General features: G+C 44.3%; 1 protein-coding gene across 2 annotated transcripts in view; it reads left to right on the top strand.

Annotated features, from left to right (window-relative positions):
• Nucleotides 1-15,094, top strand: part of TRIO (trio Rho guanine nucleotide exchange factor) — a 353,227-nt gene that overhangs the window by 316,581 nt on the left and 21,552 nt on the right. For both annotated transcript variants that reach the window (XM_043601001.1, XM_043601003.1), the window contains exons 38-46: nt 3,864-4,012; nt 5,208-5,274; nt 6,591-6,694; nt 9,664-9,733; nt 11,679-11,768; nt 12,339-12,431; nt 13,161-13,211; nt 13,522-13,599; nt 14,541-14,732. In XM_043601001.1, the coding sequence (XP_043456936.1) occupies nt 3,864-4,012; nt 5,208-5,274; nt 6,591-6,694; nt 9,664-9,733; nt 11,679-11,768; nt 12,339-12,431; nt 13,161-13,211; nt 13,522-13,599; nt 14,541-14,732 (894 nt within the window). The remainder of the gene's footprint in view (nt 1-3,863; nt 4,013-5,207; nt 5,275-6,590; nt 6,695-9,663; nt 9,734-11,678; nt 11,769-12,338; nt 12,432-13,160; nt 13,212-13,521; nt 13,600-14,540; nt 14,733-15,094) is intronic.

Here is a 15,094-nt window from a genome sequence, read left to right as displayed (position 1 = left end):
GCGTGGTTGTGTCTGTAGGGTAGATTTTCAACGTTGGAATTGCCAGATCAAAGAGTATACTTTTTAAGTTTAGACATTTATCTTCCTTCCATCAGGTATTAACTGGGTAATGTTAGATCATTCCCATTTCTTCTACCCCGAGACAGCTTCTAATCAATCATCTGATCATTCTAATCATCAGAGACTACAAAAGAAACTGTCAACCTATCTCTGGTACCACTGACCCTCAGCACACCTTCAGACACTTCCAAACTAATGAGACTATGGTTGACTCAGTCAAGTGGGGATTCTGTCAAGAAAAACTCCAGACTGTCTCACTCCACCATCACTGGAATTTCTTCTCAGGCAGTCATGTTCTGAAAGTGACATGATGGGCTTGGAAGCCAGGAAGGTTGCTAGTACTTGGTAGATAACCCAAGAACTTGACCCCTCTGGTCAAGAATTTGGGATCATTGCAGTTTGAACTGCGCTAAAGCACATCCTGGCTGTCTCTTTGAGACAACTCGATTGATGGTCTAAACAAAGGGTACTTAAGTTGTACCCAGTGAGCTTTCAAACACCCTTAAACATTTTTAAAACAGTCATTTATACTCCTCAGTTATATGATCATTAAAATTATTCTTGTCTAATAATTGAAATAGTTTTCCCAAGCAATGCTCTGAGGCAACTCTTTGTCACCCTGCCAGGCCATCATTGTGCAAGTACTGACATCACATTCCATTTTAAGTGGACAGAGATTGGTTTCTGATTAATTCAGATGCGCTTCCAATGCAGAGGAGTTCTACGACATGGTTTCGTTCAGCTCTTACTGCTTTATTCCTTATTCTCAGTTTTAAGGCATTGAACTTTACCAGTCGAAACTAAGTTCTTTCTACTCACTTACGTTTCTCCTTCAGTTAACAGGCCTAAAGCTCTTGGCGTCGTGGAAAGGGCGTAGGTTTTGGAGTCAGGTAGACTTGTGTTCAAACACTGCTGCTTACGCTTAGGCTCTCTGAGCCTGTGTCTTTTAGCTCTATGCTCGGTACAAGTGCTGTTTGCTGCTACGCTGCTAGCAAGGTCCCATCCACATGGGCAGAGTCACTAATGCCTGCCCTTTCCCTGGTGGAAGGACCGTATTTATGCTGTTTGGGATGGACTCACCCCCTCTTCATTGTCCATGGAATGTAATCTAGATCCTGCCCTCTTTTTCTGACTCAAGGGACACATTGCTGTGTGTTGATTTCCTGTCACTAATCCTCTGATGTCAAACGAGAACTGCTTTTTGTCAATGAAAACTCTGAATCATGTTAATACCCTTTAGCCTGCCCTCTCACGTGACCCTGAGCTCCCCCTGCACACTTATCACGTGCCAGAGATGCATAGTCATCTGCCCCCGTTTTCTTATGGGTGACCTCTCAGGCTGTAGCACCTTGGTAGTAGAATTTGCACACTGAATCAGTTACCCTTCAAAAGCTACATGTTGGCTTAACTGGACTGGGAAGAAGCTGTTCAGCTCTTGTGCAGCGTGACGTTCAGGCACCTGAACTTAACCCTAAAACCTGCTGAGTCTGTCGGAAAAATAAAAACTACCCTGAAAACTATTTCCTGGGATTTCGGCCTCTCTCCCATCCCCACATTCCTGATCCTACCAGGACTTGGAAGAGGATGCGTCTTGCCTTCACGTCGTTGGCAGTAGGGCAGCAGTGGCCAACAGCCACAGCGACTGTTTGAACTTGACCCAGGGGTTTTCTTTTCTTCGTCGATTGAAATATAAAGGGAGATCTGAGAAAGAATGAAAATAAGTGAAATAAACATCTACCTCAAGAATACTAGAAGAGCAAGAGAAATCAATGAGTTGGAAAACAGAAAAACAGTAGAGTAAATAAAACCAAAAACGTGTTCTTTCAAGAAGTAATAAACATCAGGTAACCTTCTCAAGAAAATAGAGAGGAGGCACAAATCCACAAAACATGGAATTATATGGGAGTGGCAAACTAAGGAAATTAAAATAACCATAACACCTTCTGTTAAGCTCTTTGAAAGTCAATTTCACAACCTGGAAATTTATCAAAACTAACCTTAGAGGCGATGGATTGTCTGTGCAGACCTGCCTGCACCTAAGGAACAGAGGGAACCTGCCCATAATACACCACAAACCCGTAGTGCTTCGCAGATAGATAATCCATCCGACTCTGTGACGTCCCAGGAGTTTCAGTCCCGTGGTGGCCTTTCCCTGGTCACGCCGCCTGTGTGAGAGCCGGCGGGCAGGAACGCCAAACCACCATCGCGTCCACCGGGGCGTCTGCACCCTCTCCGGCTGCCCAGCTGGGTTCACGCCCGGCACCTCTGTCCTTTGGGGTCCAGACAGCCGCTCCGCCAGCCGGAGACCAGAGCTTCACAGACCCCAGTGAAGCACCCTGCTTGCAGCTCTGTTTGAAGGGACATCTACAGACATCTTCTTGGTTTTCTTTCTTTTTTATCACCATTGAAAGGAGCAGAATTGAATCCAACGAGCATCAGCTGTTTCCTTGCAGACCTAGACGGGAGACAGTGCGAAGCACCCCGTCCTCCTCCAGACCCCTGTCGCCGTGATCCATGAGCACAGAGCAAAGCCCTGCTATTTCCCGCAGAGTGCTGGCTTCCAGTAAAGGTCAATAACTATTTACTTAAAAATAAGAGTGCTGTTTTCTCATCAAGCCCCGTTCCTTGACGGTTTATCACAAATAAGCACAGCAGTTGGTATGTTTCCACAGCTCCGTGGGTTTGGTGAACAAAATTACATGGACAGACTTTGTGTCCTTAGAGCTGTGCTTAGTGACAAAGCCTGCACTGGTCTGCTACCCTCGAAGGGAGAAAATTGGACGAGCATTGGAGGTTTTGATTTGATAGGAAATATTAAATGTCCCGAAGTTTGTATTGAACTTTTTGTTTGAAGATAAGCTAATCACACTTTCCCAGTTCAGTTGGTAAACTGCCCCTTGATCGTCTCTGCATCTCCAGCTGGGTGCTTTGGAAATTTTAAAAGAACCGTAACCCATACCCCTAGGAGCTTTAGGAATTCAGGGTAAGAAGCACAGTTAATATGTACCAACGAGAAAGCAATCAGCCGCTAATCGTTGTCATATTAATCCAGGGGCAGAAGTCCACTTCCGAGTCAGATGTGTTGACCACACTGCAGAGCTCTGTTCGAGGTTCCACAGGGCATACAACACTGAAAACAGTCACTCGTGAAAACCAAAATCCAGTGGGGAGTGAGAGTCTAGGATGCGTCATCGAGACAGCATGACGGCTGCTGCTGCCCAAGAGGAGGGAGGTCGCAAGTGTCCAGAAACAGAGATCCGTTTCACTGGGCGATCTGTGTGCACTGACGCGGGAGTCAAGGCTTCGTGGATAACGAAGAAACAAAGCCCACGTTCTTTAACGCAGAACGCTGACGTTGCCATGTAGCCACCACTAAGGGACCCCGGTGATGTGGCTGGGGTCGGCTGGCCTGACGGAGGAGGTTCCACGCACCGGACAGGAATATAACCGAGAAGAAAATGGCTACGTTCGAAATTCGTGATACGTCCAGAGATGGGTGCAATGCTCTGCTGTACACAAGTTGTATCATTTCTAGTTATTTGGCGACAAAGAATAGAATGTATTAATGCATATAAATTCACTGTCCTCTTTGTTCTGACTTATTTACCCAGCTCCTCTTGCTCCATATTGGTATTAATAGTGGGGGTTTTTGTTACCAAATACCGTGTAATATCACAAATGTGGATCTTCTCATTTTATAGTCCGGCTTTCTGTATTTTCTGGTTTATGAGATTTTCCGATCCTAATTTCAGCCTCGTGGACTGTAGGCTGGAAACATGACTGGTGGTCTGGTTTTCTTTCAGGCTCTGGAGGATCGGCCCAGCTCACTCCTTGTTGACCAGGGAGACAGTAGCAGCCCCTCCTTCAACCCTTCCGACAACTCCCTTCTCTCCTCCTCTTCGCCCATTGATGAGATGGAGGAAAGGAAATCCAGCTCCTTAAAGAGACGGCAGTAAGAGATGTTTCCAGTGTCACTGTCGGCTGTGCTCTAGTCTTTGTCGCCTTCAAAAATGTGACTGGGGTTCATCTCTGAATCAGGGCAACCAGGAGATCCAGGGTCTCTCTTTGAATAATTGTGTATATGTTTGAAATTCTCTCAGAACCTCTTAAGGGTGCAGTAAGCCTTAGCTGCAGGTGTTTGTGGTTTGTTTGTTTGTTTGTTTTTCTTAGAGTTTGGAAAAATGTTTGTTCGTTTGTTTTGTTTTGTTTTTTAAGCTGTATGCCCAGCGTCAGGCTTGAGCTCACAACCCCGAGATTAAGAGTCACACATTCTTCCAACTGAGCCAGCCAGGTGCCCCTATAGCTCTAGTTTTTGTTATTTGCATGTTGTACTTTATTTCTAAATGATACACGCATGTCTCCTGTCACTTCTAGGGGGAAAGTGCTGTGCTTTCTATCATATGTATAGTTGTGAAGGAAAAGAAAGCAACATAAAATCAGATGTAATCTGATTCAAAACACTTGAATATTTTTCAAACACACCTTCCTGATAGCGTCTCAGTTCCAGTAAAGCTGCTTACGGTAAAAAGAGTCCTGAAAAACATTACAAAAGGTTTAAACTTGCCTTTGGAGAAGAGGGAAAACTTGTATGCTGCGTGAGGGCAGATACCGGATTTTATTGAGTGCTCTCTCCCAGCAGTCTGTATCTGGTACGAGATGCCCACTCAGTGCTGGTCGAATGAACAGACCAACAGACCTTTTCAAGGGCAGCCGAGGTGGTTTGCTTTTCAGAGCAACCGATTGTCTCCTCTTATCGGAGAGGCCTTAAACAGTTATGAGTGGTCAGACCCAAGGCTTTCAATATCTGAGTTAAAATTTTTTCTTACATGTCCAGTGAAGCTTAAAATAATTGTTTCAAAACAAAACAAACTCGCTTCCTTTCACGTTATGCCTTTATGACAAATTTATGTCTAAGCCTCTCTTTATTGTCTGTATATGTGATCAGAGTCCACAGCTGTCATGGGTCATGTACATGAACCTGTAAGTGATTTGGGACATTCAAGAATTAGAGACCCAATTGTGTACATTTGATACATTACGGATCCGGTCCCAGCAGGAGTCTGACCTGACAAAAGCAGAGTGCTAAAGAATTCATTTAGAAAATGAAGAGTTGGGGTCCTAACACTCGTTTTTCTCTCTCTTTCCAGCTATGTTTTGCAAGAACTAGTGGAGACAGAGCGTGACTATGTGCGGGACCTCGGCTGTGTGGTTGAGGTCTGTGTTTTCAGAGATTTAATGACCTATATCAGACACCAAGAGTTGTCAAGGGAGTATCAAACATGTACACCAATAACTTCTCAAAAACTTTAAAAACATTTGACACCCCCCCCAAGAAAACTAAGTTTGTGAAAAGTGAGATTTAGCCAATTATCTTAATCCGTATGCACCTTTAAATGCTTTTTTCACATGACGCATCTTTGACATAGTCATCTTTTTTTACAGTTAAGTTTTTAAATTACTTTAGCCAACCACTGCATTTATTTTTGGGGATCTTGCCCTTAATGATTTACAAAAGTGGATATCCCCGCAGAAACAGGAGAGCGTCAGTGGTGGAAAAAGTCAGCGTGGCCAGCTGTGGCTTCCGATCCATCCTGGGTCCACCTGGGTTCGGGGCTGCTCTGTCGCAGCACCAGGCCACCTACTTCTACTTTTCACGGAAGAAATACGGCACTATCGTCGTTGCCCAGAAGTTGCTGTGCACTGTGGGGCCATGACAAAACCAGTGCCATCCACACTGGATCAAGGCCATCTCCAGGCTTATCCCTGGCGTTGAAGTTCAGGGCATAATCGTATTTGTAAACTCAACTCAGCAGAAAGCTGTTTTTATACCATAAGATACTACTGTTCTTTCAGCTTTGTAAATATATCTAGGTTGATACTTTTTGGGTGTTCATTCCATTAAAAGTAACGGCTTTTACAGTTAATTGTGTAACCAAAGATGTAGCAAGCTCGATGTGTCTGCCTGCGGTTATTGTTAACAGTAAAATAAGTTGAATTTCTTAAGAGATTCCGGTCAAGGCTGAATCCCATTCAAGTTAAATGGAAGTTGTAAGCCACATTTTAGCAACATATTTAATCAACTGCTGTGAAAAAATCAATTTATGAAAGGAATGTTGTTAAATTCTCATTTAACGGAGTATGTAGATAATCCAAAAAGAAAAGGAAATCTGTTTATATTATGCTGAGAACAGAGGAGATATGTTTTTGGCCAAAGAGTTGATGCTTACAAGCTGATAAGATGATTTGTTTTTGTGAAACCATTTACATTTCAATGTCTTCAGTTCCTTAGAAGAATTTGGATTTATTTATTCCCAATAGTTCAAGGAGAGAAAATCTTGGCATGGCATATGACCATACATGTGTTGCCAGCGAAAGACACTTTTCATATAGGATTTTTGCTTGTTTTTAAACAAAGAAAGGGTTGTGAGGCGTTGCAGATGTCTGTTTTGTTCTTTATGAGCGTTGATCCATAAATGATTATCTGACTCCAATACGTTCACTGAAACAAACTTATTTGTAAATGCTCACAGGGCTACATGGCTCTCATGAAAGAAGATGGTGTTCCTGATGACATGAAAGGAAAGGACAAGATTGTATTTGGCAACATCCATCAGATTTATGACTGGCACAGAGAGTACGTAAAATACATGCCATGCCTGACGGTGCACACCCAGCGTCCTCCCTTGCTAAACTGCATCGTGTCAGGCAGATGGTAACGGGTGTTCACCGGTTCGCTTCCTTTTATTACCTGTAACCTCGTGGAGGTAGCCGGTGCAAAGGAAATACAATGTGCCAAGGAGTTTTGTGGTAGCATCTCGTGGCCAGGGGAAGAGTCTCTTTTGTGTGCTGGTCCATCCGGGAAGCCCGCCTGGGGGTGGCTGGCCTGACTGCCTGAGTTCAGGACCTAGTCCTGACCTTGAGCCATTTGCTTCCCTTCCCTGTGTCTCCGGCCTTCATCTGCACAGTGCAGTTCATAGTCTTACCATCTACCGCACGGGGTTTTTGGTGAAGGGAGACTGAGGTAACATATGTAAAGTGCTCAGAACAACATCTATGTAGAGTAAGCTTCAGTAAAGTTTCTAATTAGAATTGCAGCCATCTGTTGAATAATTACAAATTATTTTAGAGGGCTTTCAAGATACTGTTTTTTCCAAGAATTTTAATGAAAAAAGTAGACATAACTGCACACGAAAATCAGATTTGAGCCCCAATACATTGTCGCACCCGTCCTCATCAGGAGGAGATCCACATGGGGGCTGGTACCACAATACATTTGCCCCTTCAGGTCACCTTACTGCTGATTTTTTTTAAGTTTATTTTATCTATTTTGAGAGAAAGAGAGTGAGAGTGAGCAAGCACGAGCAGGAGAGGGACAGGGAGAGGGAGAGTCCCAAGCGGACTCCAAGCTGTCAGCACAGAGCCCGACATGGGACTCATGCCACAAACCATGAGATCGTGACCTGAGCCGAAGAGTTGGATGCTTAACCGACTGAGCCACCCAGACGCCCCACCTTACTCCTAATTTTAAAAATCCTTAACCATTTGCGGATTGCTTAATGCCAGCTGTTGATATTGTTGTGGGATGTTCCAGCTGCACTGTTCTGTTCCCATGACCTAGACTGGCCACCTGCTTTCCTGTTTTTATGTGCGTTCCTGTCCTCTCAGCCTAGAACACGTTCCCATCACTTTCAAAGCCCAGGTCAAATGATCACTGTCAATTAGACGCGCTCCCTCCTCTTTGCAGATAGCATACATAAATGTGCTTTTTAAACTGTAAAATCCTATGCAGATACAAGGAGGGGTTATCGTGGTAGGTGTATCAAGTAGTGTTTTATTACTTCTAAATGTATCTGTCCTAATAGAGTGTAAAACCTTTGAACCCAGGTACAGGGTCATCATTTTCCTATTACCCCATAGTATCTAACTCAGTTGGACTCCTAAATACAGAATGGTCAACTTCAGACACAGCGTAATTCATAGACTTCCCAAGAAACTACAGCGGATCTAAGTGTAAGAAGGGATCTTTGGTGCCACTCTCTAGTCTGCCACTTCCAGGGCTGGTTCGGAAGCTGTGACGGGAGGGGAAGACGGCACAGTGCTCCTGGGACGACCACCTGGAGGTGGGGCCTGCCACAGGGTGCAGAGCTATCTTAAAACCCCAAGTGCTAGAAACTTCCACATAGCATTCATTGATGTGCTGGTTTGCGGGTTAATAAAATACCAAACAGGGCGCCTGGGTGGCTCAGTCGGTTAAGCATCCGACTTTGGCTCAGGTCGTGATGTCACGGTTTGTGGGTTTGAGCCCCACATTGGACTCTGTGCAGTCAGCACAGAGCCTGCTTGGGGTTCTCTTCCTCTCTCTCCGCTCCCCCCCCCACACGCTCTATCTCTCTATATATCTCAAAATAAATTTTTAAAAAAACCTTAAGTAAAAAAATAAAATAAAATAGCACACATAAATATCAGCGTGGGTAAGTGATCACTAAGGTGGGCAGATGTCTTAAAGTCAGCTGTGGCCCAGAAGGGAGAAAGAGCGGCTGTGCCCAGCTCTTCTGTTTCTGTGCTTACACCTGATTTCTGTCTTAATGGGAGCTAATACTCCTAACCTAGAGGCTAATTTGGATAGTATTTAAGAAAACTTTATAAAACTGACACAGGTAACATATTCAGTATTTTACGTCTATTCTTCCCCAATCTGAGCTCCCTAAAAATTATCATAGAATGAATATGAATCTCAAGTTTTCAGAAATAAAAACAAGCAATCATCTTGGAAACCTTTATTTTTTTCTCAGTATTCGACCATGATACATACTTGCTTATGTCCTTAAGAAAAATGAGACAAAAAATGTGGATTGTCCAAGAGAAGGAAAGGTTGCCGGTCATGGGATGGTCTCATTCTGCCTTGTCCTTTTTTTTTTTTTAAATTTTTTTTTTTTTCAACGTTTATTTATTTTTGGGACAGAGAGAGACAGAGCATGAACGGGGGAGGGGCAGAGAGAGAGGGAGACACAGAATCAGAAACAGGCTCCAGGCTCTGAGCCATCAGCCCAGAGCCCGACGCGGGGCTCGAACTCATGGACCGCGAGATCGTGACCTGGCTGAAGTCGGACGCTTAACCGACTGCGCCACCCAGGCGCCCCATGCCTTGTCCTTTTTAATTGTGTGTCTCTTGTGGTTTCTGTCCTAACAAAATGTTTTTTGTGCACATTACATTTCTTAAGTGCATACCTTACATTTTCCAGTTGATTGTGTCAAAACAGACTATTTTGAAATATAAACCTCAGTCTAAAATCAGAAGGCCAGGGGCACGTGGGTGGCTCAGTCGGTTGGGCGTCCGACTGCAGCTCAGGTCATGATCTCTCACAGCTTGTGAGTTCGAGCCCCACATCGGGCTCTGTGCTGACAGTTCAGAGCCTGGAGCCTGCTTCAGATTCTGTGCCTTCTTCTCTCTGTGTCCCTCCCCTGCTTGTACTCTGTGCCTCTCTCTCTCCCTCTCTTTCAAAAATAAATAAGTAAATATTTTTTAAAAATTTTTTAAATAAATAAAAATAAAATCAGAAGGCCAAATTGGAAATGGCTCTAATATTTCTCTTCTCATTTCAGCTTTTTTTTAGGAGAGTTGGAGAAGTGCCTTGAAGATCCGGAAAAACTAGGATCCCTTTTTGTTAAACATGTCAGTACAATAACATTATTTATGTTCTGTTCTGATATGGTCATGCTTAGTAACTGATTTTTCAGATTAAAGGAGAACTCACTGGTAGTTTACAAAAGCTCTTCTGTTGAGAATAAAATCAAACCGTGCAGTGTCAGCGAATTGGAATTAAGCCCCCCCCTCTTGGACACAAATGACCTGCTTTCCTGGTCACCAAGCCCCAGCTGGCTGTTTAGCTCAGGGCAGTACAGAGTGGCCAGAAGGACCAGAGGCAGACCTGAAGCAGAACATCTGGGGATGTGTGTCTGTGGAATAACACATGTTTAGTGAAGATGGTGATGTACCTAAACATACAGGAGATTTCGCATAGGAGCCAAATATATGTGCAGATCTGAAATATGTTAACATTAAAGGTCTCTTTAGGAAATTCTTCTGTAAAAAAAAAAAAATTAGTGATAAGAGTTTTGGCATTTTTTGCAAACCTCTTGAATGTCTGCCTTAACAGAAAACAGATGGATTTTTTTTTTTTATATCTACTTCTACATTCATTCTATTGTGGAATTTTTTGTGGTTAAAATATATGAAAAAAAAATCCGTCCTCATACAGATCGAGCTGGAAAGGTACGAGTATTTTGATACTCTTTTCAGAAAATTATGGCTAGTTTTCTGAGATGTTACACCAAAACTCGAACAAGTGATAATATCATAAAGCTTAGCTACCATGTGGAATCGGACAAGCCCTTGCTGGACTTCTCCCTTGCTGTTACACTAGAAGCCATGGAGGCAGCTCGCATTTACAGGCTTTCACCCTCACACCAGCTTGTGAGATCATGCATTGGTCAATTGGAAAATACTGATCAGTTCACCAGGTTAGATCTTCCAGATGCTAAGACATTTTGTTACACAGTATCAGAAAGTCAGAATTGTTCATGTCACCACCCCTCTCTCTAGACCAGTCTTTAGGTGTTGTCGAGAAAACAGTGGCAGGTGTGGGTTTTCCACAGTTCTCTACCTTGACAGCTCAGAGTTTTATTATTAACAGATACTGCCAGTTTGCCTTGGAACGACACGCTTCTTTTGTTCATGTTCCAGAAAATGTCTGCCAGATACCCAAGTATAAGTAATTACATTTTGTGTCCATCCTTCTCTCAAGTAAAAATGGCACTCCTCAAAAACCAACAGTTAATTTAGCCCCCAGCTCAGTGCCACAGATGGTTTTGCTTGAGACAACCCATCATATGCACCAGAAGTGTTACGAGGGAGGACCTCTGTTTTGTCACAAGAACATTAAAAAGATATATACTCCATGGTTGAGTTTAAAGAAAATGGACTTTTATTACTGAATCCGGGACATTTCTGAGGTAAAACCGGCAGTCTTCTGCCAATGTGTGGGGGTGAATATTTGCCAAGATGCCAGCTGGTTTTACACATCAGCACGAAGAAAGGGGTAAATGACATCTTAGTATTAGTTGGAAAATAGTTTTGACCCTCTGGATCCCCTGAAAGGCCACAGGGGCCCCCAGAGCTCTGCACACCACACTTTGAGCATCACCGGATTGAGGGATGGCTTGCTGGGTACCTGTCTCCCTGCCTTCAGCGTTTGAGATTAAAGAGGCTTTTCTTGCCTGCTAAAACCAACACTTCCCAAGACCACTGGGCCATTTGGAGGGGCGACAGTAATTCTTCATTTGAAACCAAGAACCCCGTCCTCTTGTTGCCCCTGGTTGCTATTTGCCGGGTAAAGTGAGGGGTCTGAAATACCTAAGAGGGCGATGAGGACAGACTGCTTTGGGGGCTACAAAGCAGAATGCTACCCTAGTCATGTATCTGGAATGTGCTCCCACGAGCCTGAACCACGGTTTTAAGAAAATTCCCTTTATGAATGTGCTGAAATGTGCATGTACTCTTATATTCTAGTTGAACTTCCAGTTGTTTTAACCCATCTGTCTGCCTTTTTCATTCCTAGGAGAGAAGGTTGCACATGTACATAGTTTATTGTCAAAATAAACCAAAGTCTGAGCACATTGTCTCAGAATACATTGATACCTTTTTTGAGGTAAGACCCAAGATGGAAACAAAGCATTTCTGAATCTTTTGTTAAGGCTGATGTCAAAAATTAAAATACCATGTTTGCCAGGAACGAAGCAAGTCTCAGGAAGTCAGCCTCAGTTATAAGAGTTCTGAACCTGTTCCTTTCCTGTAAGCCAGAGAAATGAGTAGGAGTTCGGCCTGGGCTTGTGTACTCCCTTAGCTTTCAGAAGACTGGGGTCGTCGTTAAAATAAAGGGGTTTATTTAAGCAGTTTTGAACCTAAGTCTCATTACAGATTCAGAATAACTCATGATCTAAACACTTAGCCTAAAAATAAAACGTGTTTGTATGAATAAAAGAAAGCAATTGAAAGAAGGTCTTTAAACAAGGAAAAAAGACTTTTACCAATAGCCCTCGGACGTTGAAGAGGCCACTCTGAGAAGTCGTGCGGGCCTGGTTGGGTTTCGTGCGGCGTGGCCGTCTTCCCCACTGCCTTTCCTGCCGTGTAGTTAGCATTTCCGACCGTTAGACTGACTTGGCAACCGCCTTTTGAAAGACAACACTTAAGACCTTTCTTTTCTCCTTTAAAACCCCAGGACCTAAAGCAGCGTCTTGGCCACAGGCTGCAGCTCACAGATTTGCTCATCAAACCAGTGCAGAGGATCATGAAGTACCAGCTGCTCCTGAAGGTGAGGGTTTGCTGGGTGCAGACTGGGAGTCGGGCGTGCGTTTGGTGAGAAGGCCAGACGAGTGAGGGGAAGGAAGTTTGGGCAGGTGAAGGGACTCTTTCCTGTGAAAAAATACCCAGCAGTCTTCTTCTGATTTTAAATATTTCAGAGTAAATTTCTTAAAATCTAATAAGGCACCTTTACATCAAGGTCTGAATCAAAATGTTAGTTGAAGTGAACTTTTTCCTCACCACAGAACCATTTTCCTGGCTCTGTCGACTCTATATGTTCCCTCATCTTCCTGGGGTCCTGGGTTAAATTCAAATGTCAGTCCCCACCTGTTGCTTCTTTTGGCTCTGACAGGGCTCAGGACCCTTGAGTGGTTTAGATTTCTAAGCACGATTCAAGGCAAAGCCACACGGTTTTCTGGGACAAAAGTGACTGTTGAAATGTATTGAGATTCCTTCGAATACGAATATATAACTTGGAAGCTGGGTATCTACAGAGATCAGAGCTGTCTTGGAGTAAAAGAGGAGCCATTACCTGCTTAGATTTGGTTGATTTTGCTCTGCTACAGCTTGAAATCCACGGAAGGGTATCTTTTCACCAAGTTATTGGGAGAAAGAACTGAGAACACGCAGCTCAAGCGCCCGGCCCGGTGCCCGGCACATCAGGAATGATTCAGAAGGTTAGCTGCGTAGCTGCTGTGTGATCATCGCCCCTATCATGTTCTCTCTGTGCTTCTTGCAGGACTTCCTCAAGTATTCCAAAAAAGCTAGCCTGGATACATCAGAATTAGAGGTACCTACCTCCCCACAGTGTGCTGGCCCAGCTTTCCCCTAATCCCCCCATGTCTCCCATGTCTCCCAAGCAGCCCACTCCTGGAGGAGTCTGTCCCTGGGACCTTGAGTCCCTCCACTGGGATGTGCCCTGTGTACACGAGGGGGTGGGGAAGTTGGGAGGTGGACTTGGGGGTGGATGTGAGGGTGAGTACACCAGCCCTCCCCGGAGGGCGCTGACCATTGGTGCTATCTCTCACGCACTCTCTCTCTCTCTCTCTCCCCCCTCCCTTCCCTGACCCCCCCCCCCCCCCCAACACACACACCTGCAGAGAGCGGTGGAAGTCATGTGCATCGTACCCAAGCGGTGCAACGACATGATGAACGTCGGGCGGCTGCAGGGATTTGACGTAATGTGCCTGTTGTTTAAAGTCACCCCTCTGGCTTCTGTCACTTTCTCTGGTCTTGGATTATTTATCTTCCCAGTAGAAAGTTGATCCTTTTGCCTGGTTTTCTGTCTTCTCTCACTTTACTTGAACCTGATTGATATTTTCTTTCAACTTTTTTTTGGTGCATTTGATTTGCTTTTTGAGGACCTTCCTCTGCTCAAAGCCCAGCGCCTGATGGTGGAAACAGGCAGGACTCTGCTTTGTCTCTTGGAGCCTCTGGTGCTGTAACAGCAGAGTTTCCTTCCCCGGCAGGTGGTGGGAGGCAAGGGGCCCCTTGCACATCCATCGTCCCTGGGAGCTTGACTTCAGGGCGGCTGTGTTCAGTGTTACTCTACCAGACTTCTCTAGGAGTTGCCAGACCAGGCATATTATACGTTGCCTATTAGTACCTTAAAAGACAGTCAGAATTTTTTAAAATTCAACTACTGAGTAAGGAAAGAGGACAAGTTTTTGCTTTTCTTGCCTACTGTTCTACTAGAGAATTAGGGTTTAAAGTTCGGGCTCTGTGGTTCTCAAGAAAGCACAATCTCCTGGAGGGCTTCTGAAAGCACAGGACCCTGTGTCTTTCTAATGGGTCCTGCCAGCGTGCCCATGCAGCTGGCACAGGGATTGCGCCTTGACAGCCTGGTTCAGTGAACTATTTATACACTTTTAATCCACCTTGTCTTTGATTGTAACAGAGGCCAGAGACTCCTACAGAGGTTGGCAAGAATTTTGTCTAGATGACTATTCTGTTGGGGGCTAAGAACTCATTATAATTAAAGAAAATTTTAAGCTCTTTAATTAGTAGAAGAAATATATATTATTCTATGGGAACAAGAAAGGAAACAGAACTTCCTGTATCTTAACTTAGAATGCAATGTTCTCTTCTCTTCCTTTGCACCCCCCCCCCCCCCTTTTAGGGTAAAATTGTTGCCCAGGGCAAGCTGCTCCTGCAGGACACATTCTTGGTCACGGACCAAGACTCGGGACTTCTGCCTCGCTGTAAAGAGAGGCGGGTTTTCCTCTTTGAGCAGATCGTCATTTTCAGTGAACCACTTGATAAAAAAAAGGGCTTCTCCATGCCGGGATTCCTGTTTAAGAACAGCATCAAGGTAATGTGTGTTTGTGTGGGCACACGTACCCGTCACGCTGATGAACTGTTTCCTTTTCAGTGATGAAATGTCTTGATCCTTTGTTTATTAAATGTTTGGAGAATTTCCTCAGATATTTTAGAACTTGTAAAAATTCACTCCATCCCTCAACTGTCTGCGTTCTGAAGTGGCTGTTGTCTTGCACGCATCTCTGTGTGTCCACAGCCGTTTCTCGTCACGGTTAAACATGATGAGAAGACCTTGTCTGGGTTCGTTCTTGTGTACCACCATTCCTGTGACCACGTACAGCTTAAGTTCAGAGTCACGGATGTGGAATATTGCTCTAAGACCAGAGCAGAAAGCTTTCCCAGTGTCTTATTCTT

Source organism: Prionailurus bengalensis, chromosome A1 (genome assembly GCF_016509475.1).
Source record: "Prionailurus bengalensis isolate Pbe53 chromosome A1, Fcat_Pben_1.1_paternal_pri, whole genome shotgun sequence".
NCBI classification, from domain to species: Eukaryota; Metazoa; Chordata; class Mammalia; order Carnivora; family Felidae; genus Prionailurus; species Prionailurus bengalensis.
Note: the sequence above shows the minus strand (reverse complement) of the source record. Positions and strands in the feature narration are given on the sequence as shown.